Source organism: Phragmites australis, chromosome 16 (genome assembly GCF_958298935.1).
Source record: "Phragmites australis chromosome 16, lpPhrAust1.1, whole genome shotgun sequence".
Taxonomy (NCBI): Eukaryota; Viridiplantae; Streptophyta; class Magnoliopsida; order Poales; family Poaceae; genus Phragmites; species Phragmites australis.
In genome coordinates this window covers 13870532-13890810 of record NC_084936.1, presented here as the reverse complement: position 1 = coordinate 13890810, position 20279 = coordinate 13870532, and the positions used below count along the sequence as shown (strand labels likewise).

General features: G+C 45.0%; 1 protein-coding gene across 1 annotated transcript; it reads left to right on the top strand.

The window, feature by feature from the left end:
• Positions 1-965: 965 nt before the first annotated feature.
• Positions 966-5604, top strand: LOC133895074 (cysteine-rich receptor-like protein kinase 6). Its single transcript, XM_062335275.1, has 6 exons — positions 966-1083; positions 4110-4177; positions 4235-4306; positions 4880-4940; positions 5218-5455; positions 5559-5604. The coding sequence occupies exons 1-6, from the start codon at positions 966-968 to the stop codon at positions 5602-5604; spliced, it is 603 nt and encodes a 200-aa protein (XP_062191259.1).
• Positions 5605-20279: the final 14675 nt, after the last annotated feature.

Below are 20279 nucleotides of genomic sequence, written 5' to 3'. Positions count from 1 at the left end.
TTCCGGCTAGGGCATGAGGCACTAGATGATTGCCGCAAAGGACTACGTGTATCTCCCGGAAGAGGTTGGCTCCTTCTTGTTTAGTAATGCAGCGAAGGAGGGGAACATAGATACCTGTCTTGTAAAGGGCGCCATCTTTGAGACGGTAGCCCCTGGCGTGATGCTGGATGTGGCGGAGTGTAATCGGGTCGTCCCGTTCTTCTGTTCCTCTCAGGAAGGATAGGAGGGGAGCCCTCCAGTCTGTGACTTCGATGGGGAGGATGGCGGCAGCTGTTTCACCAAGAGCTCTGGCGGTCAGTTGGTGTAGGATCTCGAGGAAGGTGCCTATCGGTGGGTCTTTACCCATGGCTGCGGCCTTTGCCAGGGCGTCTGCCTGACTGTTGTCCGCTTGTGGTATGCTTCGTATTGATATGATGTAGCAGTACACTCCAAAGGAGTTAATGAAGCTAGTCTTGCTCTCATCCTCCGTTGCCATTGTGTTTCTTGACTAGGACGGTGTTGAAGAGCCAATTGGAGTGGATGGCCTCTCAGATAACACCGGCTTTCAGTAGCTTCTGGACTTCTTCCTTTGCGACTTCTGCCCGCTCTGGAGAGAGCTTGCAAAGCCCCTGGTGTATGGGCCTTGCCTTCGGGTCGACCAGATGTGAGTGCTCGATAATGCTGCGGTCGACTCCTGGGAGGTCCTGCGGGGACCATGCGAAGGTGTCGAGATTACCCTGCAAGATGGCCAGAAGTTGGGCTTCTTGCCCGGAGGTGAGGTCCGCCCCTATTCGGAAGGTTCGGTCAGGTTGGTCTTGGTGTATGGGGACCAGCTTTATGTCCCCCTCCGGTTGTAGCCTTAGAGGGCAGCGATGCCCAGCATGCACCGACGGAGGGTCCTGGATGTGGTGACTGGGGAGCGGAGCAGGGTGCCCATACTCGATGTGCCTAGCTAGGTCTTGGTCGCTGTGGACGGTTATTAGCCAATGGGGTCTGAGCATCTTCAGGCAGAGGTAATTGTGATGGGGTATAGCTTCGAATCTATTCAGAGTTCTCCATCCCAGGATGGCATTGTAGGTGTATGGTATGTCCACGACGTCGAAGGTGATAATCTCGGATCGTGATGCAGAGCCCTTATCGAAGATGATCGGGAGTTCCATTTAGCCTAGGGCGTTCAGGGGGGGCCCATTGAATCCCTGGAGGGGTCTACTGCTTGGTGAGAGCCGGCTTCGTGGAATTTGAAGCTGGTTGAAGGCATGCACGAATAGGAGGTCTGCCGAGCTACCTCCGTCGACCACTATTCTTTGGACCTCGACTTCGGCAATGTTGGCTGGGATGTCCAGGGCATCGGAGTGGGGAAATTTTACCCCCTCAGAGTCATCGATGGTGAACATCACAGGGGCGTCGGCTTAGTTGGGGGTCTATCGATGGATGCTAGTCGCTCCGGTGTGGTGTACCCCGCGTGCGTAGTATTGTCGCTGTCGTTTCAAAGTGCAACCGGAGCTCCCTCTACCGGTAATGGCGAGGACGATCTATTTGCACCATGCCCCTTCGTTATCGTACCGCTCTAGGGATGACTGGGGTGATGAAGGTAGGGCTAGTTGTGGAGGATTCTGCAGGGCCAGATGGTCGACCCGTCGGTTGGCCGATGGCCTGCGATCTTCGCACCGCCCCTTGGGGGCCCCATCAGTTGAGGCGAAGGTTGCCTGCTTCCCGAGGTACTCATCTCGGAAGGTGGTGAGGGTTTGGAAATTGTTGGTATTATGTCCTCGTCTTGTGCCGTGTAGAGTGCACCAGGATTCCTCCTCGGAACGCTGGTTTGGAATGTGGCTTCGCTCTAGGAGGCCTTTGGAGTGTCCTCGGCCGTGTCTCCTGGGGTGGCTTTGGTTCGGAGCCTCACGACCTGGGATGATATTGCTGACGTTTCGGCGTTGTCGCTGCTGTCCCCTTTGGGACCCGACAGTAAGGGCCTCCTCGAAGCTCCTCTTTGCTGGGGGAGCGGGGGCATGTGATGATCTGGCCTGTGAGTGTGGCCTCTCGAAATTGGCACGGGAAGCCTTGCTAGCTTGTGAGCACCTCCGATAGAGTTTTTCCTCCTCCGCCTGCGCATATTCCTCGAATTTGCTCATGAGGACTTCTACCGTGCGTATTGGGCTTTGGTTCAACCGATCGTATAGGGGGCTTTCGGCCAGGCCCTAGGTCGTGGTGTCGATGACCGAAGAGTCCGATATGCCCCTAATCTGGGCCTTGGTCTGGGAGAACCTTCAGAAGTAGTCCCAGAGGATTTCGTCTAGCTCCTGTCTGATAGTGAACAGGCTGCCGGAGGTTACTGGTTCGATGAAGGTGCCCTGGAAGTTGCTACGGAAGAGGTCTCGGAGTTGGGACTAGGTGTGAATGGTGCCAGGGTCCAGCGCCCAGAACCAGCGTATGGCCACCCCTTCTAAGGCGAGGGCGAAGCATTTAGCCACGGTGGCCGGTCCGCCCCCCGCTAGCCTCTATGGCTAGGGCGTAGGATCAGGCGAACTCGTTAGGGTCCGAATCGCCTTTAAACTTGGGCAACTTTGGGGTCCAGGGAAGGGCGTGGCCTGCAGGTCGGCCTGCAGGGGAGAGTCGTGGTCTTGCAGAGGGTCCTCACGACGCTGGCTCCGGGGACCGAACGGGCCAGGTCCTTGCGCCGAGGGGTTCGTCTGTTCGTGGAGCTTGGATCGAAACCGTGCCGGTCGTCCCGGGAGCGGCGACGAAGGTGTGGGCAACTTGCTGTTCAGCCCGTAGGGCTGTCCGTAGTTCCTCCATTTGGGCCAAGAGTGCCGCCATGCGTGATTGCCAATTGGATGGAACGGTGTTTTCGGTGGTAGCGCCGACCGCAGCCCCTAGGGGCCCAGCGGGGGCCTCGCCTTGCTGCTGCTGGGTCTCCGGGGTAGAGAGCCCTTCGGTGCCGCCTGCAGCTGTGGTTATGGTTTGGTCGGCGGTGGCCGTAAGGTTCCTGTTCCCCCTGGCTAGGGGGCCGTCATTAGCGCCGCCTGCGTATAGCCGGCCGGACTGTCACGCAAGCGTGACTGGGGGGTCGGTCACCATCGACGCGGCCTTGGTAGTCTTCTTCTTGGGTGACATCCTACCTCTCTTAGCACTTCTGTGTTTGAGTCCCCACGGACGGCACGCTGTTGGAGCAAGAGTTCGTCTTTCCCCAGCAAGTACGGCGAGAGTTTCTTCTAAGGAGGAGACTCAAGCTTGGAGACGAAGTTTAAGAGCAAGAAACACCATGAATGTATTGATGGAAGAAAAAATAGATCTCTCTGGGAAGAGTATCACAGCGTGACTTGATGTGTTTTCACCTCTATGTCTTTTTCGCTGTCTTGCCCATCCCTTAGCCCAGGTGACCATGGCGGCCGTACGTAGCTTGACGTACAAGTTATCATAATGTACAAATATTTGGGATCTTACCAATTTACTGGGCCTTATCCCAGATAACTGCTTTCTACCCTATTCGGAAGATAAATATCTATCGTGATAATTATCGTGGTGCCTGCCCCCTGAAAGGGGTGAGCCGGTCACCAACTGCGGCCCGATACCGCACTGTCAAGGGTGTTAGGATAGTCTTCATTATGCCGGGGTTTCAGAGCGGCATCCACTAGCCTAGGCATTTAATGTCGGTCACCTCCTTGCAGGCAAAGTACGACTGGTGCTCCCCCTTTGGCAGATCTTTCCTGAGGCCTGATGACTCACCCAGTAACCTCCGGGAAGCCGGCCCGAGCAGCGGGAGGCCGAGGCTTTAGGAGACCGAGCCTTTGGGAGGCTGAGCCTTCGGGAGGCAGAACTCCAGAATGCCGTGGCTTTGGGAGGCCGAGGTTTCGGGAGACCGAGCCTTTGGGAGGCTGAGCCTTCGGGAGGCGGAACTCCGGAAGGTCGGAGCTTCAGGAGACCGAGGCTTTGGGAGACTGTGCCTTTAGGGGGCTGAGACTTCAGAAGGCCGGGCTGGTTAAGCCAAGGAGCCGTCAGGAGTCCTTAACAACGACCCCAACACTAAAATTCCTTGAACTGATACGGTGATACCACACTTTATTGCTAAAGAATAGTTATTTGCATTGGTTTTACAAAATATTTCTGATTTCTGCATTAATAACTTATGACAGGGAATGGTATTTTGTATGAACCACGAAAATGGAAGCTTAAAGGGCAATCAATTGTGAACAAGGAGCTAGTAAAGCTATTCTGTTCTGAAAGACGTTTAGGGTTATTGTTGTTTAACTTTTCCCAGATTGTAGATTTTACAGAAAACTTCAAATCAGAAAACGTGGTTGAATGTGGTGCTTTTGGCTATGTTTACAAGGTATTACTCCCTTTTGTGTTCTGTATGTAACAGGGTCAAATTGTTCCATTAATGGTAATGTTGCGACAGAAATCTGAACTTTACACTCTGTCTGACTTCTGTGAATTGGGCCTGAAGTTGTAGAACTGAACTTAGAATTCTTGGCTAGCGAACCAGATAAGTGATTTCCGAGATAGATGAAATTGATAGTATAATCTGATTATAAATCATACACTCACATATTTGGGGACAGTTCTGTCAAGACTTCCACGCGGAATGCTTCATTGCCTCTTTTTAGACATATGGTGTAAGCAAATCGAATAAAATTGAGTGTATCTTTATATCCACATTTGTTGTTTATATTTAATCATGAGTCTGAATATAACTCAACTCTGTTTTATCATGTGCCAAGATTATATTCAACTTTGATTTGTTACCTAGATTTTTGGTCACTACTATTTTAAATATGGGAATCTTGGAGGTCTGCTATGGCTTGGTAAAAAAGGGTAATTGAGAAACATTTTATGCTTTTAGCTGTCATATCTGTCCAAAAATGTTCAAATTTGCTCTTTTAACTTGACTGGAGCTTTTCAGGGGAAACTGCCTGATGGAAATGTGATTGCTGTCAAAAGGCTTACAGCAACATCACGTCAAGGTTTGCAAGAGTTCACTGTCGAAATTGAAACGATCGCAAATCTTCAACATAAAAATGTGGTTAGGTTACATGGATTTTGCATTCAAAGGGAAAAGGACATTCTTGGATTTCACATTCAGGGAGAAGAGATGATTGTTGTCTATGAATATACGCCAAACAAGAGCTTGGCCTCTTTCCTTTACAGCGGTATTCACTGGGAGTTCAACTTCCATTGTTCTCTGTAGCATTGAAAATGAAATCTTCTCGTTTTCTAAAAGCTCCTTTGTATCATTTTCAGATACAAAGACGGGGGAAGCACTCAATTTGTCTAAGCGCCTCCATATAATTGAAGGCGTAGCTCAGGGTCTTGTTTATCTGCATGAGCACTCACACCAGTGTGTTGTCCACATGGATCTGAAAGCAAGTAATATCCTCCTGGATTATGAAATGAAACCAAAGATCTCTGATTTTGGTATGGCTAGAATATTAGCTTCTAGTGGAACTGAAGTGACTTCAGACATTGTCAAAGGCACACAGTAAGAGTTAATCAAGTATACCAACTTTCTTAGTTGTGACATGAGGTTTCATTCCCGCTTTATTTGCCTATGCTTATATTCTTATTCGATTTTGATCTTTCAGTGGTTATATAGATCCCGAATATGCTAGGTCTGGGAATTCTCAGTAAAGTTAGATGTTTATAGCTTCGGCATCATGATTCTTGAGATCATAAGTCGAAAGAGGTGTGTTCAATTATTATCCAACGGAAACATGATGGATCTACCAACATATGTGAGTAGAAGCGTTGACATGCTTCAGAGATTATCTAATTTTAGATTTGCAATAATTGCTGGACTGTTATCTGTCATTTGTGATACAAATGTTCAGAATCGTGTAATTGCATTTCTAAAGCAAAGAAACAAAACAGAGGAAGAGAGAAAAGAAGTGAGGCAGTGTTGAGTGACATGTTGCGTAAACAGAAAAATATTTTATTCCAGTTTGTAAAATCAAATTAGAGTTAGTCAGTTTATATTATGAAGTTCAGTTTCCACCTGCAGTTGTTCCAGTGGTACCGAAGCCATGTGTGTTTGTGTTTTTGTGGGCTGAAGTGACAAAATTATATCCAGTCTTTGAATAAAGCATTCTTTCAGTTTCCCACATCAGTAACCATGACAGGAATTTTCCTTTTCAGGCCTGGGAACTGTGGAAAGCAGGAAAGTCTCACGAGCTTCCTCATTCGTCACCAAGCAATGAGCACCAAATAGTTCAGATCATCAGTGTTGAGGAACCTATGCTATTTGATGTAGTTTAGAGATTCTAACGATAAATAATCATAAAAGAGATACAATATAGAGGAAAAAATTTCTATTTTTTATTTATTTGTGTTTAGAATGAGGGGTTCTACCCCGTATATATAGTGTCAAAAATCCTTAATAGATATAATCGAATCTTTCAAGAGATCGAGATAGATCTACAATTAGTTGTAAAACTCCAGGTTTCCTAACACTCCCGTTGGACACTTCTCGCAAAATACATGTCTCATCAAAACTCTCAAAAAAACCCAGTAGGAAAAAATAGGAGAAAGAGTACATAGCTCACGATATGGTCACACAAATTGCCTCATTAAAAGTCTTATTATGAGAAACTTTAGAAAAACTCATCTAAGAGAAAAATAGTATAATCCACCCAAAATGCTTTATATAATCTTCATGATTGACTTTAGACACTTAATCTTCTCCACTAAGATTTAATTTCTCATATCTATACTATATCAAAATCCCTCCCTAAAATGTGCAACTCTCTAAGCATCATATCCCAATACCATGAACACATCTTTTAAAACTAGATACAGATAGAGACTTAGTGAATAAATTTGTAAGATTTTTATATGATTTGGTATGTATTACCTTTATTTTATTCATTTTATGCAATTCATGTGCGTAAAAGAACTTGGAGTTGATATGCTTCGTTAAGTTACTTTTCACATATCCCGATTGCATTTGTGCAACATATGAACATTATCTTCATAGATAATGGTGGGGGCGTTAGTAATTTTTAATCCACATGACTGCTAGATATGATTGATCACTCTTCTAAGCCATACGCATTCCTGTGCGACTTCATATAAAGCTATTATTTCTAAGTGGTTCGTCGAAGTAGATACAAGACTATGCTTTAATGATTTACAGGATATTACAGTTTCACCACATAGGAAAACATAGTTAGTCTGTGATTTTGCTATATGCGGGTCTAACAGATATCCAACATTTGTGTATCCAATCAGATTTAGGTCCTGATTCTTTATGTAGAAATACCCAGATCTTTACTGCCTTACAAGTAACGCAGAATATCCTTCACACTCTTCCAATGTTTTTTAGTGGGCTCGGCACTGTATTGTGCAAGTAGGTTTACTTCAAACGCTATATCTGACCTAGTGCAATTAGCCAGATACATCAGTGTACCTATTGCACTTAAGTATGGGAATTCCGGTCCCAATACTTCCTCCCCCTCTTCTCTAGGTCTATAGGGATCTTGATCTATTTGCAATGACCTCCCGACCATGAGGGGTTTTGCAGGAAATGATTTTTCAAAACCAAACTATTCTAACACCTTCTGAGTGTAGTTTGACTGATATACAAAAATTCCATATGCCACATGCTCTAGCTGTAGGCCTAAGCAAAATTTGGTTTTACCTAAATCTTTCATTTCAAACTTAGAGTTCAAGAACGAGCTTGCTTCCTCAATTTCTTCTTCTGTACTGATAATATTCAAATCATATATATATATATATATATATATATATATATATATATATATATATAATGTGTAGAATCTATTTTGGGACCTTTTTATGAATACACAAGGACAATCCGTGCTATTTGTGCAGCCTCGTTTTCTGAGAAATTCACTCAAACGATTGTACTATATTCTACCTAACTATTTCAACCCATATAACGGCTTCTTCAATTGTACACTATAAGGTGTCTCTTTCTTTTGTCCTGATTCGGCAATGGTATTCCTTCAGGTACCTTCATATAAATATCTGAATCAAGGCTCCTATAAAGATATGTGGTCACAATATCCATCAATTATATTTTCAACTCCAGGTTGAGTGCCATCGAAATTAAATAATTAAAGGTAATACCACTCATCATCAGAGAATATGCTTCTTCATAATCAACGCCTGGTTGTTGAGTGAAACCTTGTGCAACTAGTCGTGTTTTGTACCTCACAATTTCATTACTTTCATTCCTCTTATGAACAAAAACTCACTTATATCCTACTGGTTTGATGTGGGGAGGTGTGCGGCATACTGGCCCAAAAGCCTCTCTTTTGTTCAGGGACAACAGTTCAAATATTATGCCTTCTGCCAGTCTTCCCAATCTGATATTATTCTATATTCAGTGAGTGATATATGCTCAGGGTCATGATCTATAATTGTAGTAATTTTATTTGTGAAGTATATATCAACTATTGTGGTTGCTCTATTTCAGGATTCCCCTAAATTCACATAGGTCATTGCTATTTCATTATGGGTTGCACTTTCAGGTGCTTCTTCATCTCGCTCCTCATTATTTCTTACTGTATGAGCAAGGTTCATTAGTTTACTAGTGTCATTTTCAGTGCGTGCATTTTTGCTGGTTACTTTCTGTGTGGGAAGATTCAAATCTAGTATGCCTACTTCCTTAAGTTCCATACCATTGCTAGGTCTCAACTGTCTCCTCTTCTTTTTCTTTTGAGGTATTTTTATGATCAGCTGTGGTAAGCTCTCGTTCCCTAATTCGGCTATTTAGGAACCAAATTTCTTGTTATTTTATTATTTTTTGAAGCTCCTAAGACAAGATGAGGGGTACCTTATTTTGGTACTTCCACAAATCGATAATTTTCTGTACCTTCACACTCTTCAAATCACAAAAATGATCAGGCAGATCATTTGCTAATTTCTACAAATCGGTACTTTTCTGTACTACATCATTTGTTTCACTAGTGCAAGGATCATGTGCCACAATTCCTTCTGCCTGCCAAATAATTTCCCGATATTTTACATCCAATGGTATATTTCCTCCCCTCTAATGACGGAAAAAAAATTTCATTAAAAATGCAGTCAGCAAAGTGGGCCATATGCAGATTTACAGTTGTTGATTCTAAATATTGGATTATGAATGCAGTCTCATAACCGACATACATTCCAACTTTTTGCAAAAGTCTCATAGCAGTTCGCTGTGGCGGCGGTATTGGCACAAAAACCATACATCCAAAATTTGTGTAAATAGAAAATTTTTGGAATTATCCCTTGCACTAGTTGCATAAGTGAATGGATGTTACAGGAGAATGGTCTATAATTGATAAGAGCTATTGCATGTAAGACTGTATGTCCTCAACATATAGCAGACAAATTACAATGCTGCAACAAAGGTCTAGAAATAAATTATTCTTTTTATCAGTGCTTCGACTAGTCCATTCTGAGTGTGGACGTGTGGTGTAGAATGTCCAACTTTAATTCTCATACTAGTGCAATAATTATCAAACACTTTAGAAGTAAATTCTTCAGCGTTGTCCATTCTAATGGATTTCACTCGATGGTTAGGAAAATTATTCCTGATTTGTATGATATGTGAGATCAACTTTGCAAAGGCGTGGTTATATGTAGATAATAGATATACATACGATCATTTCGAGGATGCATCTATCAATACCATAAAGTATCGGAACGGGTCGGAAAATGGCTAAATAGGACCACAAATATCCCCATAGATTCGGTCCAGGAATGCATGAATTTTATCTTGTACCTTCAAAGTAGACGGTCTTATTATTAATTTCTTGGTAGCACATGCAGGGCATACAAAATCTTTATTATTCGAAAAATTCTTTAAATTTATGTCATAACCTTGTGAGTTAGTAATTATGTTTCTCATCATTCTAAGATCAGGGTGACCTAATCTATCATGTCATAGGGAAAATAATTCTGCACTATGAAATACAGTATTTAAGGTAGTGAACACTTCAGATACTCTAATGCGAGTGTAGTACAAGCCACTGCTCACGGAGGGAAGTTTTTCTAGTATTCTCACTTCACTATTATGCTTAGTGATGAGTAGGTGCTCCCTACCATCTTCTTCACTAGTTTCTATATGGAAACCATTAGCGCTGATATCTTTAAAACTTAAGAGATTTTTTTAGATTTAGGATACAATATTGCTTCTTCAATATACAAAGTAGTTCCTATAGGTAGTATAATTGTGGCTCTACCTGTACCTACTATGCATTTATCACTACCAGTGATTGTAACACCCTAATTTTTCTCTAATTCCAAATTTTGTTCTTAATGGTTATTAAGGTTCAAATGAATTTAATTATTATTTTTTCTTAAAGAGAGAAAACCCTATTTTATAGGAAAGAAAAGGAAAATGACATAGGATATAAGTGAATATTGTGCATTCATGCTGAATTAGGCAAATAGTATTTTATTTGAATTCTTGATGAACTTATTTGAAGAGATTTTGTCTGGATTTTTGAATTTGGAATTGGATTTGAATTCATAGGAAAAAGGAAAAAAAGAATAAAACTTCTTTCGGGCTGCCTTTCTCCTTTTCGGCCCAACTCCTCGGCCTCGGCCCAGCCGCCCCGGCTTTCCTCTCCCACCTGGGCCTCAAGCCAGCCTCGGCCCAGTCGCGCGCGCGCCAGCCCACGCGCCAAGCCGCCCACACCGAGTCGTCGACAGACGGGTCCCACTCGTCAGACCTTTCTTCCTCCTCAGTCGGATTCCGACGCAGAGACGGGAACGCGCCAGCCGCCGATTTCCGTTCGAATCCGAGGCCAAACCAAAACCGAAAGCTTTTGTAGAGATGCCAAATCAAACCCCTGGGATCCCCTCTATCTCTAACCTACCATATCCCTAAGGATTCCGCGTTTAAACGGGGAAACCGAGCTCGGATTTGGTCCTCCGCCGTTGTGTCCGAGTCAAACGCGTTGCGCCGTCGCCCTGGACACCCCGAGCCTCCTATATAAGTAGAGCCTCCCTCCTCGAACACATCTCAACCAGAATTCGCCAAAACCCGAGCCTTAGACACTGAGTTCAGAGGTCGCCGCGCCGCCCTCGCCGCCGCTTCTGCCGAGCTCGCCGCCACGCCGTTCCAGAGCAACATAGAGCATCCCGAGCCCACCATCGCGAGTGCCTGTCACCATAGAAGCTTGTCCCATCGTCGATTTGATCTCTACGCCACCGGAGAGCCTTCTCCGACGAGTTCCCGAAGCCGCCGCCGCCCCCTTCCGTCGCCGACCACCTTCCCGTGCCGCGCAGCCTTCGGTAAGCCCCAAAACGAGATCGTCGTTCCCTCCTGATGCTTTTCCGCCGCTTATCGTCGTGATCCGAGGCCGGCGACGAGGTTTGCGCTTGTCTCCGGTGAGTCGCCGCCGTGCCCGAGCTCGGCTCCGTCGAGAACCTCTCCGCCGACCATCCCCTTTGAGCTCAACCGTTGGATCTAACCTCATCGGCCCAGATTAGATCTAATCGTACCCCTTCGGTCAACCAATCAGTAGCTACCACGTGTGGTCACTTAACACAGTCAACGGTCATGCCATGTCACCCATCCACCTCAGCCGCCACCTCAGCCTTTCTGCTGATGTGTCACCCTTGTCACCATGCCACGTCAGCCTGAGCTACCCAGTCAGTAATTCAAACCTTTTTCAGTATAAAAATAAATCTGTTAATTCCTTTAATTGGTAAATTTGCATTTTAGCCCCTAAACTTTTCTGAAATAACAAAAAGAGCCCTATCTTTTTCCAGTTAGGTCCTTATACTTTTTCATAATTACATTTTGGCCCCTCTGTTTTTACAAAAAGGTCCCTGGACTTTCTGATAATTCAATTTAAGTCCTTTTTCTTTTTCCAGATTTAACCCTAGACTTGTTTTAGCCCTAACTTTTCCATCGTAACTCCGATTTAAGCGATTCTTGCGTCGATGGATTCGTTTTTCAGTGCTCTTTCTTGTTAGCAAGTTTTTATCTCGTTGTTCTTTTGTTTTCTGCTTTGTTCTTAGTGTATCTTGTTTGCTTGTTTGCCGGTAATTGTGCGATTAGCCGACAACATCCCGGATCAATTTGAAGAACATCAAGACCAGGAGCAAGAATACACTGAGCAGCAGCAAGGAGAAGGCAAGTGTCCTTGATCATATTGAACCTATGTTTTTAAATGTTTTGTTTTACAAAACTGCATGCAATGTCTATCAATATGATGGGTAGTCACCTATGTTAGGGTTTTCCCTAGATTTTCCCTTATCATCCCTTGGAACCTAGATGGTTTATGGTTAGTAGTCTTTTTATGGGTAGATTGCTTAGCCATGCTTTTGGGATATTGGGAAGTGTCATAATTTTGACTAATGAACATATGCAGTAATGATGGTTAATATGATAATGTTTTAGCAACATGGAACCTTAGGCCTTGAGCATAGGGATGTTGGTGATGGTTGTCATGGTTATGACATTGCTTAGGTGTTTGCTCAAGTAACCTAAGTAAGGACCGGTTCGTGGAGCGACAACCCAAGAAGTAACGTACCAACCACGAGGTTGATATGGGTAAAGTGTGACATACTGATTAGAGTCTGTCCAGTGTGCGTTGGGTCAGCACAAAAGGGGGCTTCTGGGTAGGAGCTGTTGCTTGCGTAAAGCCTGGCGGTGAAACCTAGTGGACAGACATGCACTGGATTAGTCTCTGGTTAGTGGAAAGTGTCATACAGTGATTCTTGGCGACACACCACTGGCGTGTGTTAAGTGTCTTGCAAACACGGCAACATGGAATTCACTGACTCGTGGGTAAAGTTGGACAACCTCTGCAGAGTGTAAAACTGTTATAACAGCCGTGCTCACGGATATGAGAGACTTGGATCCTCACATGATTAGATGGTGGTTTGGTTTTGACTCTGGTACAGGGAGTACTAGATGTTGTGGTCTTGGTCTTAGTGCGGGGAGCACAAGACAGATGTGATATGCAGGGTGGGGAGCCTTGTATGCTAGTTGATGGATTGTCAGGTTACATTCGTTTAATATATGTCTAATGCTTTTGAGTCCAAATGTGTTATTTTTCATTACTCGCATTTACGCAAATAATACCTTGTGTTAGCCTATTCTTGATATAATCCTGCATGTCATTATTTTCCCACACTTGCTGAGTACATTATGTGCTCACCCTTGCTTTCTCCTACCAAAAACATATGCTGCTCAGTGGAAGACTTTGAGGATTTCCAAGACGACGACCTGGTGTTCTAAGGAGCGTATCTTCCAGTCGATGCCTGTGGAGTCTTGGTCGCCAATGCTTTCTTTCCGCTGCCGTCGTTTAGATGATGTCGTTTAGGTTAAATTTTGAGTTTTGTTTAGGTAAAGTCTTTTATTGTAAGAGGTGAACGTTTAAATAAATAAAGTATTGCTTTTGTTACTTCACCTATGATGTCCTTATATGTGTTAAACTTCCTGGGCACACATAAGCCGCACTTGGTTTTGGCCGTTAAAACCGGGTGTGACAGAGGTGGTATCAGAGCCATACTGACTATAGGATCGCAAGCTTAGTTAGCATGGTCGTCCTAAGGAAATTCCTAGTCGTCTAAAACTATCCAATTTTCTCCATAGATCTCAAACTTGTCTCTTGCTGTCCATAAGACTATCTCTTATATCCCATCTCTTCCTTTTTAGATGGTTCGCCAACTACTTACTGCCCGCAAGTCAACCGGAGGACGTCCACCTATTCTACCACGTGTGCCAACTGAAGAAGAGATTGATGATCCCACCTTCCGGAATATGGATCCCGTTCCTGACGTTTATGAGAGTGATGGTCTTCATGCGGGACATCTTCCGCGCCTTCTTTGGGGAATACTTTCTGGACTTGGACACACTCAGAAGCCAGTCTACAGGGGAGTGAAGAAACTATACCCTGGATATGTGGAATGGAAGGTTGAAGTCACTATTTATGACTACGAGCGAAGTCAAGACGAGGGTATGGAAGTTCGAAGAGTGGTGGGCATTCACTCAGCTATGGTCCCGAGAGCAACCTTCACCGCTGGAGTTCGAGATGCGGCACGTCAAGCCATATCCCGAGTTCGTGATCAATACAACAACAAGATGGACAACTCTCCGTATGCTTACTGTCCCCGCAGAACCCGGGGAAGTGACGAGCTGTTCGTGAAGAGCACCTTTGGGGAAAACCCCAAGCTACGAGAACAAGTTGCCCTTACCATGGCTTTGGAGGACGAGCTCAACTGTGCTTTATGGGAGTTGGGAGAAGTTCGCTAGCACCTTGCCTTCGTCTCCGCTTCCCTTGAGGATGAACAAGATGCAAATCAAGGAGAATCTGAAGATGATGAAGAGGACTTATCTATCCACTCACCCCCGCACAAGAGGATCTGCTTCAACACCCCCGCTGCCTCTGAGGATGGATCAGTTGATTCCTCCCCCTCAGGGTCCCGCACTAGAGAGGAGTCCCAGTAGTGTAGTCTTTCCATAGTAGTCTTGTCCTTATTAGAACCTAGCGTCGATGTAATCGTTAAGGGTAATATTAATGTTAGTGTGAGCTTTGTTATGGTGCTAAGTGTGCTATTTGGAGTTTTTGCTTGAGTGCTGATGCGAGCTGTGGGATGCTTTGGCACTTTGTCCACAGACGCATCTTTATTTCTATATAATATAGATGGGTTCCTTTAGTTAAACTTCTTCAGACTTGCTCATCTGCTTCTGTTCTTTTCTTCAACCCTAACCAGATGGTTAACACAAGGAGGAGCATTAACACTCAAGAGGAGAACAACAACAACAACCAGAATCCACCCCCGCCCCCTCCATCAACCTTGGAGCAGCAGATGGCTATGCAAACTCAAATCTTGCAAGCTTTAGCTCAAACAATGGTGCATATGCAACAACAACAACCAAATCATGTTCCTCAATCACATCAACCATCAAGGCTTGGAGAATTCAAACGAACTCAACCCCCAGTCTTCAGTCATGCAGTAGAACCAATGGATGCAGATGATTGGCTGAAGGATATAGATAGGAAGCTACACGTTGCACAGTGTAATGATAGGGAGATGGTTCTCTACGCCTCACATCAACTCACTGGTCAAGCCCTAGATTGGTGGGAGGCCTACTGCGCAGCACATGAAAACCCTGCAGCTATCACATGGATGGAGTTTAAAGCTAGTTTCCGCACCCATCATCTTTCTTCTGGGGATGTACGTCTGAAGAAGAAGGAGTTCATGAGTTTGAAGCAAGGACCCATGACCGTAAGGGAGTATCTGACCAAGTTCACTCAGTTATCCAGATACGCACCAAATGAAGTGGACACGGAGGAGAAGAAACAGGAACGTTTCTTGGAAGGCTTGAATGACGCCATAGAATATGCTTTGCTACCCCAGGAGTTTCCCAATTTCCAAGCTTTGGTAAACAAAGCCTTAATGGTTGAGCACAAGCGCCGCCAGCTGGAAGAGAAGAAGAGGAAGATGTCATTCCAAGGACAAGGAAGCAACACACGATCCCGTGGAGCTACACAGATGTCTCCACAAGGCCCCATGTTTCGTTCCAACGTTCAGTATCGGGCTCAGACACAAAACTCCGTTCAGCGCTCCAACTACCAGACGCCCCGATCAACCCCACCGGCCACGCCCCAAAACAAGAACAGCCCAGCAACTCCAGGCTCGAACAAAGGATGTTTTTATTGTGGAGAAGAAGGGCACTATGTGAATAAATGCCCTAAGAAGACGCAAGATCTAGCCCGAACCAACAACACACCAAGGACAACTCCAACCCCAGGCCAGTCACGCAATGGAAGTCAGAACCCCAACCAGAATAATCGTGGACAACAGAACTATGTGCATGGAAAGGTCAACCATGTCACAGCAGAAGAGGCTATTGATGCTCAAGATGTGGTGTACGGTATGTTCCTCGTTAACTCCCGACCTGCATCTGTTTTGTTTGATTCTGGAGCTTCGCATTCTTTTATCACCATTCAGTATGTCGCAAAGCATGGATTGCCTATGGTTATGATGAAGAATAATATGTTTATTAGCTCGCCTGGGGGGAAAATGAAGGCAAACTATATATGTCTTAGGATGAGGCTTAGCATAAGGGGGGTAGAATTCCCCGCGAACCTTATAGTTCTGGAAACCAATGGTATAGACGTAATCCTTGGAATAGATTGGTTGGCCAAGTTTAATGGAGTTATAGAATGTGCCAGAAGAGCGGTTCACCTAACCAATGGAGAGGGTACCAAGGTGGAGTTCGTAACCATGGAACCAGCAACAGAGGATCAGTCTCTATATTCACTTGAAGGAACAACCCTTGAGCAGATCAAGATAGTTTGTGAGTTTCCCGATGTCTTCCCCGATGAATTACCAGGTATGCCACCTGATCGAGAAGTCGAGTTTGTCATTGAGTTGGTACCTGGTACGGCCCCTATAGCAAAAAGGCCATATAGGATGTCGGCCAACGACCTAGTCGAATTAAAGAAGCAAATTCAAGAACAGTTAAGCAAAGGTTTTATTAGACCCAGTGCATCACCTTGGGGAGCCCCAGTTCTCTTCGTAGATAAGAAGGATGGTAGCCGAAGGATGTGTGTAGATTACAGGGCACTTAATGAGGTAACCATTAAGAACAAGTATCCGTTGCCCCGGATTGAGGATTTGTTTGATCAGATGAGAGGAGCCCAGGTGTTCTCCAAGATTGATCTAAGATCAGGATACTATCAGTTGAAGATTCGACCGTCGGATGTACCAAAGACGGCTTTCAGTACTCGATATGGGCTATACGAGTATACAGTTATGTCATTCGGACTAACTAATGCCCCAGCCTACTTCATGAATCTCATGAACAAGGTATTCATGGATTATTTGGACAAGTTTGTGGTGGTGTTCATTGACGATATTTTAATCTTCTCCAGAAGCAAAGAAGAGCACGAGGGACATTTGAGAATTGTGCTACAGACACTCAGAGAACATCAGCTGTATGCCAAGCTTAGCAAGTGTGATTTTTGGTTAGACCAGGTCGCGTTCCTTGGCCATATTTTAACCGCCGGAGGTGTAGCGGTAGACCCTGGTAAAGTGAAGGATGTACTGAATTGGTTACCACCAACCACCGTATCAGAAATCAGAAGCTTCCTTGGATTAGCAGGGTACTATTGCCGTTTCATAGAAGGGTTCTCTCGGATAGCCCGACCTCTTACCTCTTTGCTTCAGAAGAACGTGGCGTTTAAATGGAGTCCTGCTTGCCAGGCAAGTTTTGAGGAGTTGAAGAAGAGATTGACTACGGCCCCAGTGCTAGTACTACCTGATATTAGCAAGAACTTTGACATCTACTGTGATGCTTCGCGATAAGGACTTGGATGTGTTCTCATGCAAGAAGGTCGAGTCGTGGCCTATGCGTCAAGACAATTAAGGAAGCATGAAGAACACTACCCCACACATGATTTAGAACTAGCAGCTGTGGTTCATGCCCTGAAGATTTGGAGGCATTACCTCATTGGAAAACGATGTGAAATATACACGGATCATAAGAGCTTGAAATATATTTTCACTCAACCGGATCTAAACCTTCGTCAGCGCAGATGGTTGGAGTTAATTAAAGATTACGATGTGGGAATACACTATCACCCAGGAAAAGCAAATGTTGTGGCTGACGCTTTGAGCCGGAAAGGTTACTGCAATTCTATGATGGTTCAAGATAATCAACTGAGGTTGTGGAAAGAGTTTGAAAAGCTCAACCTTGGATTTGTGGCAGACATGGAAACATCCACCATGGAGTTAGATTGTACCCTTGAACAAGAAATTAGGAAAGGTCAACTGGAGGACGAGAAACTCAAGGGAATTAGACAGCTTATTAAGGAGGATAAAGCTCCAGGTTTCACGGAAGATAGTCAAGGTACAATATGGTTCAACAAGAGAATTTGCGTACCTAACCGGGAAGATATTAAAAAAACGATTCTGAGAGAAGCTCACGAGTCAGCTTATTCCATTCACCCTGGGAGTACCAAGATGTATCATGATCTTAAGGATCGTTATTGGTGGTATGGAATGAAAAGAGAAGTTGCAGAGTATGTAGCTCTGTGTGATACTTGTCAAAAGGTCAAAGCAGAGCACCAGAGACCAGCAGGTTTACTGCAACCCTTGAAGATACCTGAGTGGAAGTGGGAAGAAATTGGAATGGACTTTATCGTTGGATTGCCCCGTACCCAGAGTGGATATGACTCTATTTGGGTGGTAATTGATCGCTTGACAAAGGTCGCCCATTTCATCCCAGTAAAAACCACGTATAGTGGAGCTAAACTAGCAGAGCTGTATATGTCAAGAATAGTATGTCTGCATGGAGTACCAAAGAAGATTGTCTCGGATAGAGGAACTCAGTTTACCTCTAAGTTTTGGCAAAAGCTACATGAGTCTATGGATACGAAGTTGAATTTTAGTTCTGCTTATCACCCTCAAACAGATGGACAAACAGAAAGGGTAAATCAAATATTGGAAGATATGCTGAGAGCATGTGCTCTTAAGTATGGAAAAAGTTGGGACAAAAGTTTACCTTATGCCGAGTTCTCGTATAACAACAGCTACCAGACAAGCCTCCAAATGTCGCCCTTTGAAGCCTTGTATGGGAGAAAATGTAGAACACCGCTGTTTTGGAATGAGACGGGAGAGAGTCAGGTTTTCGGACCAGAGGTTCTACGAGATGCAGAAAAACAAGTTCAGGTGATTCGGGAAAATCTGAGGATTGCACAATCCAGACAGAAAAGCTATGCAGATAATAGACGAAGAGAATTGGTTTTCGAAATTGGGGATTTTGTCTATCTTAAGGTCTCGCCAATGAGGGGTCTCCGAAGATTTAAGATTAAAGGAAAGTTATCACCAAGATTCATCGGACCTTTCAAGATATTGGATAAAAGGGGAGAAGTGGCTTATCAGTTAGAATTACCACCTCAGCTGTCAGATGTGCATGATGTTTTTCATGTCTCCCAGTTGAAGAAGTGTCTTCGAGTACCAGAAGAGCAATTACCTATGGAAGAATTAGACGTTCAGGAAGATCTCTCCTATATAGAATACCCTGAGAAGATTCTTGAAAGATCGGAAAGAGTAACCAGAACCAAAGTAATCCCAATGTGCAAAGTACAATGGAGTCACCACTCGGAAGACGAAGCAACTTGGGAAAGGGAAGAAGATCTGAAAGCGGAGTTTCCTCATCTCTTCTCTGTTCCAGGTGAATCTCGAGGGCGAGATTCATTCCAAGGGGGGTAGGTTTGTAACACCCTAATTTTTCTCTAATTCCAAATTTTGTTCTTAATGGTTATTAAGGTTCAAATGAATTTAATTATTTTTTTTCTTAAAGAGAGAAAACCCTATTTTATAGGAAAGAAAAGGAAAATGACATAGGATATAAGTGAATATTGTGCATTCATGCTGAATTAGGCAAATAGTATTTTATTTGAATTCTTGATGAACTTATTTGAAGAGATTTTGTCTGGATTTTTGAATTTGGAATTGGATTTGAATTCATAGGAAAAAGGAAAAAAAGAATAAAACTTCTTTCGGGCTGCCTTTCTCCTTTTCGGCCCAACTCCTCGGCCTCGGCCCAGCCGCCCCGGCTTTCCTCTCCCACCTGGGCCTCAAGCCAGCCTCGGCCCAGTCGCGCGCGCGCCAGCCCACGCGCCAAGCCGCCCACTCGTCAGACCTTTCTTCCTCCTCAGTCGGATTCCGACGCAGAGACGGGAACGCGCCAGCCGCCGATTTCCGTTCGAATCCGAGGCCAAACCAAAACCGAAAGCTTTTGTAGAGATGCCAAATCAAACCCCTGGGATCCCCTCTATCTCTAACCTACCATATCCCTAAGGATTCCGCGTTTAAACGGTGAAACCGAGCTCGGATTTGGTCCTCCGCCGTTGTGTCCGAGTCAAACGCGTTGCGCCGTCGCCCTGGACACCCCGAGCCTCCTATATAAGTAGAGCCTCCCTCCTCGAACACATCTCAACCAGAATTCGCCAAAACCCGAGCCTTAGACACCGAGTTCAGAGGTCGCCGCGCCGCCCTCGCCGCCGCTTCTGCCGAGCTCGCCGCCACGCCGTTCCAGAGCAACATAGAGCATCCCGAGCCCACCATCGCGAGTGCCTGTCACCATAGAAGCTTGTCCCATCGTCGATTTGATCTCTACGCCACCGGAGAGCCTTCTCCGACGAGTTCCCGAAGCCGCCGCCGCCCCCTTCCGTCGCCGACCACCTTCCCGTGCCGCGCAGCCTTCGGTAAGCCCCAAAACGAGATCGTCGTTCCCTCCTGATGCTTTTCCGCCGCTTATCGTCGTGATCCGAGGCCGGCGACGAGGTTTGCGCTTGTCTCCGGTGAGTCGCCGCCGTGCC

What these genes read in the sequence shown, in the direction of transcription:
- LOC133895074 (XM_062335275.1), top strand. Translation starts at nt 966, where the DNA reads ATGGGGTCTGAGCATCTTCAGGCAGAGGTAATTGTGATGGGGTATAGC. An exon ending in GTATGTCCACGACGTCGAAG is followed by an intron (nt 1,084 to 4,109) that starts GTGATAATCTCG and finishes AACTTATGACAG; the next exon opens with GGAATGGTATTTTGTATGAA. An exon ending in TACAGCAACATCACGTCAAG is followed by an intron (nt 4,941 to 5,217) that starts GTTTGCAAGAGT and finishes TATCATTTTCAG; the next exon opens with ATACAAAGACGGGGGAAGCA.